Source organism: Topomyia yanbarensis, chromosome 2, assembly GCF_030247195.1.
Source record: "Topomyia yanbarensis strain Yona2022 chromosome 2, ASM3024719v1, whole genome shotgun sequence".
Classification (NCBI taxonomy): Eukaryota; Metazoa; Arthropoda; class Insecta; order Diptera; family Culicidae; genus Topomyia; species Topomyia yanbarensis.
Window position 1 is genome coordinate 85,090,778 of NC_080671.1, and position 19,145 is coordinate 85,109,922.

The window sequence follows — 19,145 nt, forward strand, 5'->3', positions numbered from 1 at the left end:
TTGCGTCCGCAAGTCCCAATCCTCGGCCCTAGTAGCATAGGTCTACTCATATAGGACACTCATTTCAACTAAGCAACAGGTTCCATGGTAACATGACCGGGAGCTCTAATTATTTGAGAGAACTCACTCTGTTCTACCATCTGAATCGTACACTGAAAATTAAGTATTGAATTCATGACACGCGCAATCATCTAAAAACACGCGAATATGCAAATGCACACACGGTTATAAAATTGAATGCATACACGCGACAAACACGTTAACATACAAACGCTCGAGTTCTTCGCGCTCATCCACGCACACCTACGCTTGCAATCTCACAAACATGATAATATCCAGGTGAATGTGTCAGCACCTATAAATTTTCAAATGCGGTCTCAAGCATGAACTTAACTCACGCTCTCGCGCAATCATGAATCGGTCGCTTCCGCAAGTCTCTATTCTTGGTACCAGCAGTACCAAGAACTTTAGTGATATGGAGAACATCGGAATGACAGTCCACGTGACCATCCAAGAACACACGCAAATATGTGAACGACCCTAGGGGCAAATCACTTGTGATGCATTTTTAAAAATCAGCGAAATTAAATGCATTTATTTCCATCAAAATAGAAATTCATAATGTATTTTGCGTTGCGTGCAATGTTTTTGCGTTGCGCGTAAGACGTCAAAACCCTACAGAAAAACTAGCCCTACTTTTAACAAAACGTCGAACAAAGTGGATCAGCGTAGGACGTTTGTTAAACAAATTTTTCTGCGAGGCAGTGCAAAGCTGATGCAAAAATGGAAATTAAATGCATTTTTTTCAATTTGATGCAAATTTGTTATACATTCTTAGAGTGATCTGCCCCTAGGAACGGCCCCACTGTTACAAGATCGAATTTATACACGAACGCTTAAGCCCTTTACGATCATCGACACACCTAATAAGGTGAAAGTTTTAGTATTTTTACGAAGTTACAAACGCGGGTTCAAACGCGAACCCACAAACGCCCGGAAACATTTACTCTCTCTCCTAGCAACTAAGGTCCATACATTCAGTTGGATCAATCAAAAAATAAAGCTAATATACACTAGACAACACGTCTAGAACTCTAGTGATATGGAGGAATTCACTTCCTTTTAGCATCAGAACCGTACATCAAACATTGAGTATCCGATTCACGATCCGCGCGCGATAATGCAAGAACACAAGCGAATATGCGAAAGGCCACATGGTCATAAAATAGAATTCATACACGCGAAGTTAAATACACGTTAGCACACGCGACATACAAAGAACACGCGATCGAACACGTTAACGTACAAACGCTCGAGCCCTTCGCGATGATACACGCGATCGCGAAATCCATTAACTTTTAAACCATCATCATCAAATGCAAATGTCTTTATTCATAGTCTTGACCTACCTCTTTCTTTCACTCCATAAATCGTATGATCAGATGAAGGCAGTTCTCAGTGCATCGTATTGATAATATTTACATATTTATTATGTATGACTTTTGGCATTGCGTCGTATTAAAAATTGAGTGCTTACCCCTTGCAATAGATCGTTTTTTCTTTTCAAAAATCCACGCATCGTGTTCTAGATTCTAATACAAGATCTAAAACCTATAATTTCTTCTATCCCATCTCCGTCTAGTATACGCAATGAAGTGTACAAATCAACACGGTGACGTAAAAGATACCGGATATTTCAGTGTGTAATTGTATGTTTAAGCAAGTTCCCCAATCAGCTTGAATCAGAACGAGCTGCAGGAATTACAAGTTTCAAAGAAAATAAAATCAACAGATCTTTATCGATTTGCCAATGTACCGCAAAAGCTGCGTTCTGAACTAACGTAATAATTCCCGCCCTGTCCGTTTCGATGAACGCACACTGCATCAGTTTGTTCGTGAGGCCCGGATCATAATGCATTGAAAGCGTGTGAAAATTCAACCCACTGCAGAGGAAAATGCCTTTCCACCCCTTGTTCGGGGCGGATGACGATCGACGCCACATTTCATCCCCACTGCAAACCGAACGCACTCGGAGCAGCAAGCAGCGTTGGTCATCCCGACGCGGCCTGAGGTCCGTTAGAGAACAAACTGCGTTGGTTAGACTAATTAGCCCGACATAATATCAGTATAAATAGGCCAAACTCCGGGACCGGGTTGAGTAATCTCGGTTGATCAAGCGCGACAGCAAAAGCTCCCGAGAGCTTTCCCGTTCAATGCAAGTGATGCGATAAGTGAAAAGTTAGTAAGTGTTTCTGCCTGAAAAAGGAATTCTGCTCAGTGAGAAACGCAGGGTTGGATCCTGTTTTGGATTTTGTAAATGAAAAGGACTGTTTAACGAGATTTTCAGTGTGTTTACACCGCAATTAGGAAACGACATATATTTACAATGAAAGTGGCATATAAAGTGAAAAGTATGTTACAGAATGCTATGATCAGTTTAAAAAAAGAAGAATAACCATTATTTTGTGATTCGTGCATTCCAGGCATCGTTTGCTTCCTGTTCGTCCTAGCCGTCACCCAAAGGATACATGCGCAAAGGGATTATTGCGACAAATCTTTGTGCAGTAAGTGTGATATGTGTTGAAAACAAATCGTCTTTCTCAATATCTTGTGTGTTTTGTAAAGTAAATCTATCATTTAAATGAGTATTACAGTGGAACACGGCTAAACGAATTTTTTTTGCCCCGAATATTTTTTTGTTTAAATTAGTTATGGAATTTGCGTTTCGGCTTCGTCTCATCAGAATCCGACACTAGCTTAGTGACAGGACCAGGCTAGCTCCAAAAGCAAAAAAACATTTGTGTTTCTGAACAAACCCCTAGTCCTTCATGATGTCCCACATGAAAAGGAGTTCTGATTAAGCTAATGAGAATTAATGAAGTCGAAACTTGGTTTGGCGTAGCAAGCCAATGAAATATGCACTGTGCTATAATTCTACTTAGTGGAGAACAAACCAGGCAAAAACAATTTTTTGCGCTAAAGAGAAAACTGCATTTATAAAGACTCAGCTCAAATACGGTAGCTTAACGAGGCCGATTATTCATTTTCTAAGTACACGGGGGAAGGGAAAGGCGTGTTTTAGGGCGGCTTCCTCCCCTCTTATGTCAGTAAGGGAAAAGGTAGGAAGTGGGATACATATTAGGTTTGTTCCAGTACACGGAAGTCACTCCGGAGTAAACAGGAGCAAAAAATCTTTGCTCCTTTTTACTCCGGTTTGCTACCAGAAGAAGAAAAAAGAGAAGAAACTACAGGAACGATTTTCTCCGGAGTACTTCCAGTTTCTCCTGGTACTGGAACAGACCTATTGTACACTTGACATTGTCGTTGGCTGGTTGATCATTGTGACAGATTTCAGCCTGTAATCGCAGAGGCGAGGAAATGATCGATATTTTGGATAACTATTGGCACTCTGATGCTGTCATAATGTTCTGGTTGGATGGTTATCAAAGAAGGGTACCATCGTAGACTCGTGGAGTGCCAGTGCCATACTATGGATACAGAGAAAGGTTGAGTGGGTTCTACTGTGAATCGGAGAAGAGAAAATGTACTAAACTTGAACATCAATAGTTTTCATAAATATATGGATACCCAGTAAACGAAGAGGCACCTAGGCGGGTTAAACTAGATGCTGACGATCGGTAGGCTATTGAAACTTTGTTCTAGGCAACCCGCTGCAACTTTTAATGTACACGGATACGAAAAACTACCAAAAGTTGAGCTCTTTTGACTCAATCTCGGGGTATCGTGGAATAAGGTAAAATTAGGTAAGCCGTGTTGAAGGTTGTTTTCCTTTAATTACGGCAAAAATAACAACTCATTGAGAGGTTTTTTATATTCAACCTTGAGTTCAATATACACAAATTTAAGTTGAATCTACCTAATTTTGAGTAAGCTTCAAACTCAAATGTACCTTATTCCATGGAAGACCCGGACTGAGTCGAATCTCTCTCTTTGTTTTTGACAACACTAATAAGTGCGAAAGCGACGCAAAACTCAAAACTACCTAAATTTAAGTTGAAAGAACTTATTCTGTGTTTTTTTTTTCCGTGTAAAAGTAGTGTGAAAAAGAAAAATATAGGGGCGGTCACGGCTTGCCAGGACGTGTCGGACTGGCACATAGGGTACCTCGGGCCCGAAGGGAATCTATTATTTGGAACCTGGCAACACAGTACTCTGCGCACAACCAAACAACATGGTCGATTTCTTGATAGGTATTCTTACAAACGCAATGATTACTCTCAGCAAGTCGCATACGACGGAGATGCACATCGCATCGTGTAATGGTTGGACATGAGCTATGACATCGTAAAAATAAAGTCTCGGCTCGCCACCAAGCCCTTAAACCAAGCATTCGTTGATATCTTCGGGATAATGGAATGTAGCCACCGCCCCAGATGCCCATGGCTCCTTGAAGTTTGTCAACTATCGAGCGTCCTCTGACGAGAGATACTGAAAAATTCATTGATGTAATTAGTCTTACGTAAGTGTCGCCTTCTAATGCGTCCACCTTGGCTAAAGAGTCCGTCTTCCCAGCAGTGTGACCTAAACCTAGGTAATCTGGTAAATATTTTCAGATAAAGCACTCAAATGTTCGCGTATTTTCCCGAGGAAATACGGTTAGTGCTTTTTATGCTTCGCAGAACCGAGGGCCTCACTGGAGCTGAGACTGTCAGAAACGATGAAGTAATTGTCTGCGGGCAAGGTGTCAATTTCAGACTTCCGGAGACAAAAACAGTAAAACTAGCAACCATGAATGTAAACTGGCATCACGGAAACTCTCATAAGCTTTGCATATGCTTCCTGTTATTGTGCCTTGCAGGATAATCGCTCGATATGCGATTATATGAAAGCTCAATTGAGATAGGCGCGTGACAGCCGCCTATATAAATTTATAGGCAGCTTTTTCCTTGAAGCTTTCGAAAAGCACACAGCTGGCAGAAAAATAAAGCTCCACTGAAATCTGCTTGCGGAGCAACTGCGGCTATATTTGATGCGCCTTTCAGACGCCCGCAATGTGAGATTTTATTATAAGCGCGACAATATACTTCCCCCCACGAAATTGTAATACTCGTTTGGTTGCACTTTTTGACAGTCCGGCTTTGATTTTTGACGCTTTGCTAGTCTGTGCAAAAAGTGTCTGTAGTGTCAATGATCCTAAGAGTATACTGAATGACAGCTAATTCTGCGACGTAAATTGAAGCAGGATCACTGAGTTTGAATGAGGCAGTAACATTTTGGTTGAAGTTACCGAAGCCTGTGTAGGACTTGATGGTATTTATTATGAACAATATTTGAGATCACTTGTGGGTGAATATGATCCAGGATTCCACATGGATGTGTCGAAAAATACAGTTGAATCAGAAGTATCTAAGAGATGAGCATGCTTAAAGTTAAACAAAGATGAATTCACGCGTGTTTTTTGAAAAGGGCCAATAAGCATACTGTCAAAATTTACTTTGAGAGGAAATTCTGGCCAAACCATCAATCGCCGATTATTAGTGACAGCAGTAAACGAAAGAGAAAACTTTTCTCTTTTATAAAATGCCAACGTCCACTCTTGGCGAGCTACGGTTTGTCCAGAATATTCTCTCAAAGTGAAATTTGACAGTATGCTTATTGGCCGTTTACAAAAAACACGCGAGAATTGATGTTTTGTGCCATAAATAGGGTCTGAGAATTAAGCCTTTCACAATTTTTAATCACCACTGGGTTCAAGATATCGCATCGAATAAGCAATCGACATGAGAGGTTTTTAGCGGGAAGACGTCTGATAGCTTGCCGAGTATGGGGCCGTTCATAAACCACGTAGACTCATAGGGGGGACGGGGGGGTCTAGCAAAAGTCTATGTTTGTCTACGAGGGGAGAGGGGGGGTCTTTGAAAAAGTCTACGTAGACTTTTATTTTTTGTTATTTTTGTATTACTAATAATAAATAGGATTTAAAGAGAGTTGTATTCAAAATATCGGTCTATTCAGCTAGGTGTATTTAAGCAGACACTTCAAAGCTAGTTCACTATTGAGGTAACTACTCGTTAAGCGACCACTCAACCCAGAACCCACGATTTATTTTGGAAAACCACACACGGTGTTGTTTCTTGCGTGTATTTAGATATAGTTTTGATCTAGGAATAATACAAAATGACAGTTCCAAAGACGATCGCCCAAAATTCCTCTCGGCGGAAGATTTTGACTGTGAAATCATCTGAGACACCACTAGTTAGCAGACATGCATGGACCATTAAATGCATGAACCATAAAAAGGTAAAAAATGGTCAAAGTTAAGCATTGTAACAACAAAACACCCGATTTTTAACAATACGTGGATAATTTTTTTTTAATTTTTTATTTATTGATTTCGGTGGTTTAATCAGTAGTGTAGTTAAACTTCTACAATAAAGCGTTTACTCGAGTTAATCAGTTTCTCTTGCAATCATTTACACTGATTTCAAAATCTTTAAACACCCGTTAAATTTTACGTCTTGACCTTACGCAACTCCGCGCACGCCGTGGTTCTACTATCTACTATCTTCGAAAATATTCGGAGTTAAACTTTGATACTTTGCGATAATACTCTTAGGTGATACGGCTATTAATTACATAAGAAAAATAAATATTTTTGGGAAGATTTAAATAGCTTCGTTCCCATAATCAAATAAGGCAATTTAGATTATCTTATTATCTTAGAAATATTGAAATTTGTTCACGAAAAGTGAAATTTGTGTGCATGTTTGGTTTATTATTTTAGTCTAGATGATAGTACACATCGACAGTATTATTTTGTAATTGTTTGTTATAGTTTATCAATTTTGAATGCACCAGTAAAGCTCAAAAAGTGCTCTGCAATTCTATATTGTTGGTGTAGGTCGCACTTCGGCCAAAATTTAAGCTAGTTATAGCAATATATCTTTTTACATATATTTGAGTGACTAACCTTGAAAAGAAGTATTCCGCTACACAAACGTTGGAAAGCATCTTGAATTGGCGTCAATTGATTTGATCAGTCATAGACAAAAAACCAATGTGAAAAACCTTTCTTTAATATTTAAAAAGTTTGAAATAAATCTTAACGCTAATTTTTATTTGAACATTATAATGTGCTTTTTGCTAATTTCACATTTCCCGCGAATAAAAAAATTAAAAGTCTACGTAGACTTTTGGCGTGGGGGGGGGGGTTTGGTAAAAGTCTACTAAGGTCTACAAGGGGGGAGGGGGGGTTAAAAATTCTCAAATTTCGGTCTACGTGGTTTATGAACGGTCCCTATGGGACTTAGACATGGCCTATGTAGCTAAATCGAGATGTTGATAAATCACCGTGCGAGAAATGCATGTGTTTTTCAGATAACAAGTTTAGCAAAAAGTTGTTTAAAATTGGTGAAAGACCATACTGGTGCAACTTCTCACAAAGGATGTTGATAAAAACTGAATCAAAAGTCCCCTTAATATCCACGGATACTGATGTCATTTGCTCTTTGTTAGCATAGGACATTTGAATTTCTGTTGAGAGTATCTTTGTGTATTTGACAGTAAACCATTTGCTTCGACCCAATTGTCGAGCCGAAGCAAGATAAGTTTTTGGAATAACTTCCGAATACAGGACAGCATTGCAATCGGTCGATACGAGTTGTGGTCGGAGGCTGGTTTTCTAGGTTTTTGGATGGCGATTACTTTCACTTATCTCCAGTCATGGGAAACAATGGTACCCTTAAGAAACTTATCAAATAAATTCAACAAGCGTCTCTTGTCAGAGTTTAGTTCGTTAGTTCGTCAACGAACCGGCGCCAGTAATTACGTTTCTTGGATTTCATCAAACTGTTCATTCGCGTTTCTGACGTCGTGTACTGTCGATAGCTAGCGGTAACCCATCGTCCCGGAAGGTCTTATACGCGGCGGCCTTCTACGCGTCCACGTCTGTGCACTCTTTGTCCCACCACGGATTGGAAGAACGTGGCTTAGTCTGAGCTTGATTCGGGCTGTCGAGAATCAAGCCAGCCAAAAAGCTGTACGCTTCCTCCGGAGGAAGCTCTTGAGTAGATTCGATGTTGTCGGATATCGCGGCAGAGTAGCTCTTCCAATCGATATTTTGTATGAGATCATACGAAATATTGACTGATTCCAATGGCATTTAGGCGTGTTGATTGAGACTACGATCGGCAGATGGTGGCTATCGTGGGATTTCCTTCCACGTGCAATTTAACCGCAGTGTTGTTGAGCAGAGGGACGAGTCTAAGGCGCTCTGGCGCGCTGGTGGAGCAGAAATCCGTATCATTTCACTTGTGTTTAAAATTATGAAATTGAAGTTATACCAATTATCATGATAGAAGCAACTCCATGCTGCACCGTGAGAGTTAAAGTCAGCAGTTAGAAGTCAACTTCTTTAAAAAATGTTCTTACTGTAGACAGAATACCTAACAATAGACTTTTAATCGGATCAGTAATATTGATAGTTTTTAATACCCAGTCCCTAATGTCCGAGAGTTTGATAATTCCAGTGCTGTGCTTTTTCTCAAACTGAAACAAAGGAACACTTGTGATTTTTGATGTTCTGGCCAGTGCTGGGAACTCCTTCTCTCAGTTAAATCCTCCGAGACCAGGAGCTACTTGCTATGGTTTTGTTGAGTATAGATACAGAACATGCTCTGTATCTACTTTTGATTGCAACACTTTCAAGAGATGTTTCTTTCGGAGCCTCGTCAAGGGACACCTTCTGGCCTTTACAAGAATGTTTACGAGGGTAAATGTTCCTCCTCTTCCTATAACTTCTAGGCAGATGTTCCCTCTTGTGGGTTATCAGCCCCGCCCTCATTAGGAAGCAACAGAACATAGAGGTTTATTGAGGATGGTGACATAGCTTTCTTTACCATTTCTGCGAAAGAACGTTTGGAACGTCCCGCAAGAGAACGTCTAGGTTTCTCCCCACGTAGTTTGTACGCGGGACATGCCGGGATATCATGTAGACACTCGCGCAGTAAGGACACTTTTCAGCATTCCTACTGCACTCAGCAGGCCTTATTGCTTCAATTGGTGGCTGTGTGACTCAATTGTTTATAATTAATGATCCGCGGTACAAATAAACGGACAGGCGGACGGACCTTTTGCAAAAGGATGTAGTTCGGTAAAGCGGTACAAGCGAATGTCACCCGATAAGAGTTTGACTGGGGGTACGTTTTCGAACTTCACCCCCCCCCCCCCCCGCAACCACTACTGAGTGCAAATGCTTGCACTCAAGTATTTTCACCGGCTGAAGTAAGCGGTCTCTAAAACAGCCAACCCCGTACTGCAGCAGATCCTCGCATGTCATACTCTCATCGTTTACGACGCCTTCTGTTTCTACCCTTACCGCTGGAATATATACATAGTAATCTCGTGTAACGTGCTCACAGCAAGCAATATCGTTTGCCTGCTTTTAGTTGGCTAACAAAACCCTTATCTTGTCCGAGCGAACCATTGAGATTTCGGTCACAGCCAAGAACCGTTCTGTCAGGTCTTTAGAAATCTGAAGGGTGGTTAGGAATTGAACCTGATGCAACCTCCTTTTGACCATCCGGGGGAACCATCGAAAATGTAATTGCCCGGGGTCAGCACTCGCGCAGGCGGGAGAAAGCAATAGATGTGTTAAGAAAGATATAAACCAATTATCTGTTAACTGGTTTACAACGACGAACCGTTACAGCTTATACGACTGGCTAAAGCAACACCGAGACAAAGCGTAAATCGCAAACCGCACGGAAATAAAAACACACACACTGTCTGAAAGTTACGGTAGGTATGTTATGTCAAAGCTTCCTCGAGCTGGTATATTTGGCGACCTCTCAAGGAAAAAATTAGAGCCTATATGGATTTCGGAAGCAGTAAAAGATGTCCCCATGTGGAGATCACTCCTAAGCCAAGAGAGTATAATGATTTGTCGTTCTGAGTGGCGTAGCTCTTTTTTAGTAGCTCTGAAAAAGAATGCTAAGAGCGCTTTTTAAGGTAATGCTTCAAATTCGGTTACCCGACACGAGTTTGAAAAGATACATTATTTTGTCCCGTTCTGTGCGATTGTCATTCAAAAACTTTGCTCACCGGAGCAAGTAGATCCACGTAAGACAAACCCGAATCGATGCCTACACCGTCGATCTCAACTTTGTGAGCGAGCATGTTGACGCGGTAGTTCTTCATGAAAGGCTTGTTGCTAGTAATGTTATTTGCTTGCTTTAGATAGAATATCACAGTGTTGAGCTTATCTGGGCGATTTTTCGAGATATCTATTACGAACGATATAATAAATTGAAAGTCAAATAGCGGATAGTAAAAATGGTTGTTTCTTTTCGAATCCGCATTGGTAGTTACCGCAGACCGTGTTCACCTGATAATATTCACTTGATATATGACTGAATGTTACCGATTTCCTTCGAAGTATGTGTAAAACTCGTTGTCAGCAATAGGTCATAAAAGCATCTTTGTTTTACTTGCATGTGAAAAAGGATTAGTAGGAATGCCATGATGGCACATAGACTGGTCATTTAAATTTAATATGCACCGTAATCAACAATTCATCAACCAGGTCACAGTTCCTTATTTGTATCCTCAATATACTGGTTTTGATATAGAGATATAGCACATAAGACTGTCTCGAATTTAGATGATAGTTTAAATCAACGATCGTTGGTTTAATGCTGCTTTTTGTACTGTTACTTTTGAATTATAATAGTTGCAACCGTTGAATATAGCATGATCTTTTCAAACTTCCGTTTTCTGACGAATGTCATTTTTGCACTATTGTGGAATACAGTTTTGAGCTTGTGTGCTTTCAAGTATGGAAATTTTATAGGACACGAAACATTCTCGGTTCAGATTTAACATACATTTTCTTCTTTGACTCTCAAGTTTTTTTTTAACTCTAAGTATTGTTTCATGCCTAGAAAAAAGTAGTAATAGTTAAAAACTATTTTAGATCCAGTTTGTTAAGTAGTAGTGAACTATAAATTATGTTAAAACAAAACCGGAACTTGACCTTCTTTTTCGTAAGACTCCATAGCTGGAATATCGCTGGACTAGTGCTACGATCCTACTGGCAACTAAGAATCCTTTCAATGTAGAGTTGAACATATGACAAATGGCTTATGAGTTCCCCGCCTCTGAACCCTTAGGGCAGGGCCATTGTGTTACTTGTTCGAAATATTCTCATTTACTATTCCTAACATTCAAACGATGTTTTTTTTCTCATGCAGAAAACAACTTACCTCACGTCGCCTGCGGTAAGAGTGACAACTACGGTCCCTTCTGTCCGGTCAATCGGGAGCTTGTAGTTCTGACGGAAGACGTCAAAAAGTACATCCTAGATTTACACAACCAGTTTCGGAGCACCGTTGCACGGGGTGATGCTCCCGGATATGCGCCTGCCTCCCGAATGCCCACGTTGGTGAGTAGATTGTCTGACTCTGTAACTGTAGAGGGTCCTGCTAACTAACCGCATTATTTTTTTTTTTTTGAAAATAGGAATGGGACGAGGAGCTGCAGAAGCTCGCCGAGTACAACGTAAAGACCTGTATTTATGGTCACGACTACTGCCGTAATACGCCCGAGTATCCGCTGGTCGGACAAAACATTGCGGCCAACTCCTTCTACGGAATGGAGGTGACTCCGTTGGATACCATGACGGAATTGCTGTATAGTTGGTACGGCGAATATGAAAATGGCAACATGGGATACATCGATTCCTATCCACTGCAGGGACAAGATCCACCGTAATTATGACGAATTCTCGGTATTATGTAATTAATGATAAATGTTTCGTTTCCCTTGAAATGAATGATTTATAAAACAGCAAGGACATTGGCCACTTCACGCAGATCATGATGGACAAAGCAGTATCGATAGGATGTGCGATGATTCAGTACACCCAAAATGAACAAGGCCACGACTGGGTTCATCAGAACTACGTGTGCAACTATTCTAACTCGATAGCGCGCGGTCATCCGGTATACATCAAAGGAGAAACCTGTTCCAAATGCCAAACCGGCTGCAGTCAGGTATATCCAGGCCTGTGTAATATCGGCGAGGTTGTTGAACCGACGAAAACGTAGACGAATGTCGCTGACTACGAATTGAGCGCAAAGCAGACTTTCATCAGATACAAGTGTGTGGAATGACATCACTATAGCTTATCTCATTCAAGTGTATGCCCCAAGGACAATGATATAAATTATTTCATAGAAACCGACCAACGTAAAAATGTGGTATTTCATTCAATGACCCCCGTGCTGACTGTATGTATTGTCATGCATCCCTAATTCTTTACGTATGTTTTCAGAAGTGGAGATCATCAGCCGGATTCTTTTTTCGTCATGTTGAGGAGTTAATTTGCGTGTTTTTGCATTCGATTAAACACGTCCATTAACTCTGGTACATGATAATAAAAGTTAGCTCCATACAAAATGTGTAATCAGTGCTTTTTATGGGTTGATATATCCAAATAACTGAAGTATAATACTAGGCGTTTCTTATATCACAAGCAGTGTTAATGGTACACCTTCGAAGGGAAATCTGGAAGCCCAATAGCAAACTAAAAATAATTGAACGTTCTTTTCAAGGTATTTAGTAACGGTTGTAGTTCTGGTACAATACAACACAAAACCATGTTTGATCAATTTACTATACCCTCAAAATATTGATTTATAGATAAAATACTATTTTTCAGGATTTTAAGACCAAAAAATTAACTAAGCGGTCATTTTTCAACCGAATTCCAGATATTTGAATGTTCTGAAAAGAAGATAAAAACGGAAAATAAATGGTTCACAAAATCGTGAATAAAGTGTCATGAATTTTGGAACAATCACATTTTTACGCTACGAAAACAGTGTTTTAAAAATATGTTAAATTTCTCTTCAGTAACCCACGCATAACACTTTTATTAGCGAAAATATTTGTTTTTATTTTTTGAACTTCAGTCACGGTTTCCATCATGTCATTACCAAATCGATTTTCTGTACGTGAACTAGTTCGCGGCTTTGTGAACATTATTAATAAAACCTAAGCTTAACTTATGATGCCATTCATAGATTTAGGAACATTAGTTCACAAAATCAAAACATTCTGGATATTTTCTCTTGAACTATTTCACGAAACTCGAAATTTTATTCACGAATTCATTCAATCATCGTGAGCTAATTCATAATTTCTTATATATTAGTTACGATCCAATATCCGTTCTAGAGCATTCGTTCATAAAATCATCAAATATTATTCATGTATTCGTGAATTCAATCATGATTCCTAGTTTAATAGTCATGAATGGCCTTGCGTGCCCGTTAAATGAATCACAAGATTATAAAATATTCATGTATACGTAAACTAGTCACGACTTGCCAATCATGTTGGTGAAATAGTTTACAAAACCATGAAATATTACTTATGTGTTCGTGAACTGGTTCATGATTCCTAATATATTATTCACCATCAAATATCCGTGTTCATGAAATAGTTTAAAAAATCATAAAATATTTTTCTTGCATTCTTGAACTTACCATTCGTAATTGTGAAATAACCAATTCTTCTTGAAGATTATATTCGGCATATTTCATTTCAATCGAACATGTGCAATATAGTCCAGGGAGCAAATGCAGTGCACTTACCGTAAAGAACGAGGCAAGGTACCTCAGTTCGAGACTTACTGAAGGTAATTTTCGTAAAACATTCATATCATGTGAGAACGAAAACCCATTAAGGATATTCATTAGAGTAAGGTGGGGTAAAAGTGCGCGTGGGGCAAAAGTGCGCATAGGACTTTTGGAAGCACACAAGCGCTAGAACCTGGCAACTCTGTATGGATTTAGTGTATCATTAAGTCAACTAATCGCACATATAAGCATGAAAGGTTTGAATATAGTGGTTTGAAATTAAGGGGGAAGGACTATTTCTCGCTGATTTGATATTATTTTTTGAATTTTGGGAATCATAAATTGGCTGTTTGAATAAATCAGGATCTATAAAACTACAGTACCCTAAAAATCTTCAACATATGGTTCGTTGTGAAATATATTTGATTTAATGAAAAAAATTCAGTAATTTTCGTAACAATTGAATAAGTTAAAAAACTAACAGTGGGGTAAAAGTGCGCATAGCATATCCGCCCCAAATCAAAAGACGCGAGTGAAGCTTTTTATATAAAAATTGAACTAATTCTTCCATGATTTAAAGAAGGGACCAGCATCTTCAATAACTGCGAGCTCACCTGTCAAATTACGACTGATATGAGCGGTTTAGGAACAAAAGCATCAGCATAACTGGTTCCAAGGAAAAATATAGAGTGCCGAAAACTCAGAGTAATTAAAAAAGAACCAAAAAAACTATGAATATGTAAATAAAGATGTATTTCCAATATAAATAGCATATTCGCAAGAATTCTTGTAGTGATCTACCCAACTATGACAAATAATGATGTTACCAGGGGTGACAGTTTGATCATGAACCACATTGTCTAAAAGATGAAACATCCAAGTTTTTTCAAAATAATGGAAAACTGAATAACATCAACCGAGGCAGAGGGAGGGGTACTTTTTAGTTATGAAGGAAGAGTAAGAGGAGATGGATATCCTAAAATTTATTAGCTTAATTTATGGGCGGAAATAAATCGGCTATTTAAGCTGTGCGCACTTTTGCCCCGTGCTATGCACACTCTTGCCCCGACCATGGGGCAAAAGTGCGCATTTGAGTATTCATAAGAAAATAACTATTTCTCGGAGTACAAGCGAAACCAAGAGATATCTAGTATTACGTTTTGAAGATGTGTGATGAGAGTATTAATTTGTAATAATGCCGATTTTCTAGTGCTTTTCTACCAATAGTTATTTTACGAAAACTGTTAGGTGCGCACTTTTGCCCCACCTTACTCTACAATGTATGAGAATAGTCAATTACGGTTTTGAACAGAACATTTTATTTTAAAATTTTTCCTTTTTGCTCATCATACCGAAATGGCGAAATCTGTCTAGGTATTGTTGCAATAAATAGTGATCCGGTCCATTACGCAGATAAGATTAGTTTTTCAAAGCAATACGCCCACGGCCGGCTGTGCGGAGTTCAAATTACCTCTGTTTGGAAAACATAGGATACTCTCAGTAGCCGGCTACCCAGAGTTAAAAAAAAACAAAAACTAACCAAAATATTTTCTTTTTCGAGTGATCGCGTACTGGAAGACTAACTACACAACGATGCTTTACAGGTCGCATCGCTTGCTTGGGGTGAATCCTAGACCTTATACCCTTCTAAACCTCCAACTCCGCGACACCTATGGAAAGGTCTGATGAATCGTCGTCCTTCCGTTAAGTAGGTGGAGCATCAACACTTCCCGTCTACCTTATCCTTCCTTGTGAACGTTGGAGATGAGGGAGACCGGCAATGCTGGCTATCATGCTGTTCAGGTTTTAATATGGGTCGGATTGGTATGAATTCCTACTTTCCATTTCTTAAGCAACTCTTATTAGATAATCAGCAGTCAAACATGATGAAGCTAGGGTTCGCAGTACCGACCCATTTTGGCGAGAACCGGTACTGCGGTACTGAAGCCCCCAGTACCGGTAGTACTGGTAAAGTACCGGTACTCGAATATTCTTTTCAAAAGATTTGAGAAACGCTTCAAAGTGAAATTGAATGGTCAAACTGATGTCTCCTTGCAGCAGATGATGTTTTTCGAATGCGACACCTTCTTTTTTTCGAGATCTAGGCCACTTTGAATTCAATAACTGCTAGTCGACTTTCGTCGACTTCAACAAATAGTAAATGTAAGAAACCCTATTATCAATAGTAAATCGAAATGAGAAAGTTAATCCGTCAACGTCCTCTCGGCATTATCGCTTTGTTGTAAATTTGTGCTGACTTTTATGCAGAAAAGCTCCTAATTTCCCGTTAACTATGGAGTTTTAGTGACTTTTCCGATCACTAAAAATTACGAACCGCGCCATTCGAAGCAGTTCACCAACTCTGAAATTATAAGTTACTAAATCGCAATTCGTTCTTTTATAGTTAAAGATTTAAGCGCAAACCAAATATAGACATGACTCAGGCCACAGACCAATCAGAATGTCGCTAATAAAAAAACGACAAAATAATTTTCCACGTCTCTTATGTGAATGCTTTGAAATTTAGTAGAAGCTAGTTGAAATTTTATTTCGACCAAATAGTGTAGGAATTTAAACATATCGGACGTTAGTAATGTTTAACTTCTAGAATTATTGTGATGATGGCCCAATCCCATTTTTACACAAAGGCGTAAACTGAACGATTTATGTAGAAGATAATTCAATATAATTAAAAACCACCTTGCAGACCGATATTTGGATCCACCAATATATATTTCATAAAATTGTTTGTATGGTACCGAAAATACCGGTACTAGCTTTTGCTCAGTACCGGTATTACGGTACCAATTGGTCGGTATTCCCGGGATTTTCGGTACCGGTATTACCGGTACCACAACCCTAGATGAAGCCTATGTGCAATCCGCAAAAATCATCGTCACAACGTATCGCAACGGGACGGTAGTTTCTGGGGTATTTTTTTTCTCTAAATTGGTTCGGTAGAAGGTTTTCTGGCGAAAGTTGCTCAAACCGTGTCAATATCGCCGTAACTTGTTCCTTGTAGCCTAAAATACTTTAATATAACATTGATGAGGTTTGGTTTGATCAACAACATCTAAGTATGTTCTCCATGAAGGCGAAAAACATCAGATCTGGGGTTTTCGGACAAGCAAGAAGTAATCACCATACAAATGAATCTGATTTATTTAGTGACCCATAATAATATAAGTGTGTGTGTTCGTTCTATACTTGAGGGAATATATTATCAAACCTTTTATAGCAATAAAATTGTCCAACGTAAAATGAAGCTTCTATACCCTACTTCTTCCTCTGAGACGTGGGAAACCTCTACCGCGTCCGCGCAAAACTTTCCCATTTGCTGGAGGACTTTTCGGTCGCAGTGCCTCAATCCGCTCGGTACATCCGGTGGTAGGATTCTCTTCGAATGAATTGGCGTACAGTTCACTGTTGAAGTTCGAGTTTGTTAACTCCGGTCCGATGGTGACCCAGCCAGGACGAATGGTCGAATCCCGTCCAAAAATGTGTAAACGACGGCGCCCCAGACAAAAATGTTCGATTATATGAAAAATCTCAATTGGCTTCTCTAAACTTCCAAATTCGGCTTCCTCCGAGATTATCAAATCAATATCCACGTTTGCATGGATAAAGTCTCCATCAGTTGAGCGACGTACTGTTCCCTTGATACCCATCAAGCAGTGTTCTTTGGTGCGTTGGAACACGGCTTTAGGTTCAAGTATTTTTGAATGGCCGGGCGAGTCTATATTAGTTCGAATCCAGCAAATATCTTCACATCGACGAAAGCCCCATTTTCGCAAGCAGTTTCGACCCATATCCAATCCTTCGGAGCTTCCACACCATAGAAAAACAAAACTTCGATGAGCCGCTACCTCCCCGATGTCCAAAGCTAGAATTTCATCCCAGGACCAAAAATTCCGTGGCGCACCCGCTGCTACAGCGGCTCCCCCACGCGCGTATTCCTCTAACGGAGGTTCTATAAGAATAACATCAAATTTTGTACCTAGCGTTTTCAGATCGAAGCTCTTGAGATCTGCCCGTAAATACATCGGAGGTGATGCGGTTTCTGAAATCAACTCGTCCTTTAAACGAATCAATTCCCGCAGTTTAGGATACTCCTCGAACCGGTCCGCTAGTCCGACATCCCGGATGAAATTCTGAGGTCGTTGGCCAGTGTCTACAAAGTGTTGACAGTAATCGTTATGTGGATTGGACGATTGAGTTCCCTGGAAAGAAATCGCTACTGTGTTCTGTTTTTCTCCGTAAAAGAAATATCGGCATCTTACTTTCAGAAATGTTGACGAATCTCGATACACCATTCCTTCTGATTGTGATTTTTTCGATGAACTAGCCTCCTCATCGTCATACCGTTGTGACTTATTGATCGGCGCATCCTCAGCCGTTCCCAGTACATGTTTCAAATCCTCAACGCTGGAAACTCCTAACTAAAAATTAAGTTTACATAGTTATATATACAAACAAGGTTGTAGAACGTACCGTTTGAGCAAGTAGTTTTTTCCGTTTCTGCGACTTCTCGCGAAGTGATTTAATGACGTCTCCCATCAGGTGAAGAATTAGAAGGAGGATAGCTTATAGGAACACATAAAAGTATTGAAATAAACGGAACAATTCACTAGAAATTTGCACGACGAAGGTCGCACGCGTCCAAAAAAAACTGTAAACGAAAAATCAACAAGCTGTCGCCGCATCTGACGTTTCGTGTCGAGCAGAGTGTTGTCACAATTTGACATAACAACTGGCTAATGATGGTTGATCGATGATGGGAATGTAGTCGGTGTGCTTTTCGAGCTCATTACGCATTCGTTTTTTTGAGCAGTTGCTTTTTAAGCGGTTCCACGAATGAGGAACCCAAAAAAATGTTTGGAGAATTTTTTTTGCCGTATTGTAAAAGATATTTTTTTCGAGTAATTTGATGGCAAGATTAAGGTTGTGCAGGTGTTTTTCTGCCGGAACGATTTTTGTTAGAAAGGGGGGAGAATTTATCTTCCGCAATTATTGATCTAGAGCCAAAAATCTAAGTTTGTTCGATTCTTTAGACCGATTTTTGGATACCTTAATTTTTGTGAAATGGCATAGATCATCATAAGCTTGTAAATTAAAAAAAAGCTATTAAAAACAATACTGAATTTTGACAGTTGGCTTTTACGCCGTAATCATTTGTTTGTCGAGAATACTATACTCCTATGCTGGAGAAAATTACTTTGAATTTAATTGCGTAAATTCTAAAATGATAAAAAAGATTTGTTCAAATTAGGTATTTATCTGGCCAGCTTGAAGAGTGGTTTCACTAGAAACGCATTTAAAATTTTCAGTATACGCTCGCTGAAAACCAGTTTTCGGGTTGCTGGTGGCCAATTAGCCGAAAACCGGTTTTCATCCAAGAGAAGAAATTGGCCGTTATTGTTTTTAAGGTCTTGAAGCATATTTTATTTAAAAAAAAAATAATTTTTTTGATATTCTAAAGTGGTGTAACCCCATTTTTTTGTTTCATCCTTTTTTTTATATTATTTGTTTATCAAACGGCCGATT

The 19,145-nt window shown here is 39.4% G+C and overlaps 2 protein-coding genes across 2 annotated transcripts; one reads left to right on the forward strand and one right to left on the reverse strand.

Annotated features, from left to right (window-relative positions):
• Positions 1 to 2,148: 2,148 nt before the first annotated feature.
• LOC131678700 (antigen 5 like allergen Cul n 1-like) lies at positions 2,149 to 12,214 on the forward strand. Its single transcript, XM_058958963.1, has 5 exons — positions 2,149 to 2,411; positions 2,484 to 2,564; positions 11,211 to 11,401; positions 11,479 to 11,726; positions 11,807 to 12,214. The coding sequence occupies exons 1-5, from the start codon at positions 2,387 to 2,389 to the stop codon at positions 12,063 to 12,065; spliced, it is 804 nt and encodes a 267-aa protein (XP_058814946.1). The 5' UTR covers positions 2,149 to 2,386; the 3' UTR covers positions 12,066 to 12,214.
• Positions 12,215 to 16,742: 4,528 nt separating this feature from the next.
• LOC131678701 (N6-adenosine-methyltransferase non-catalytic subunit) lies at positions 16,743 to 18,308 on the reverse strand. The gene is made up of 3 exons (XM_058958964.1): positions 18,093 to 18,308; positions 17,882 to 18,040; positions 16,743 to 17,821 (listed from the first exon to the last, which is right to left on the reverse strand). The coding sequence occupies exons 1-3, from the start codon at positions 18,156 to 18,158 to the stop codon at positions 16,871 to 16,873; spliced, it is 1,176 nt and encodes a 391-aa protein (XP_058814947.1). The 5' UTR covers positions 18,159 to 18,308; the 3' UTR covers positions 16,743 to 16,870.
• Between the last annotated feature and the right edge of the window lie 837 nt (positions 18,309 to 19,145).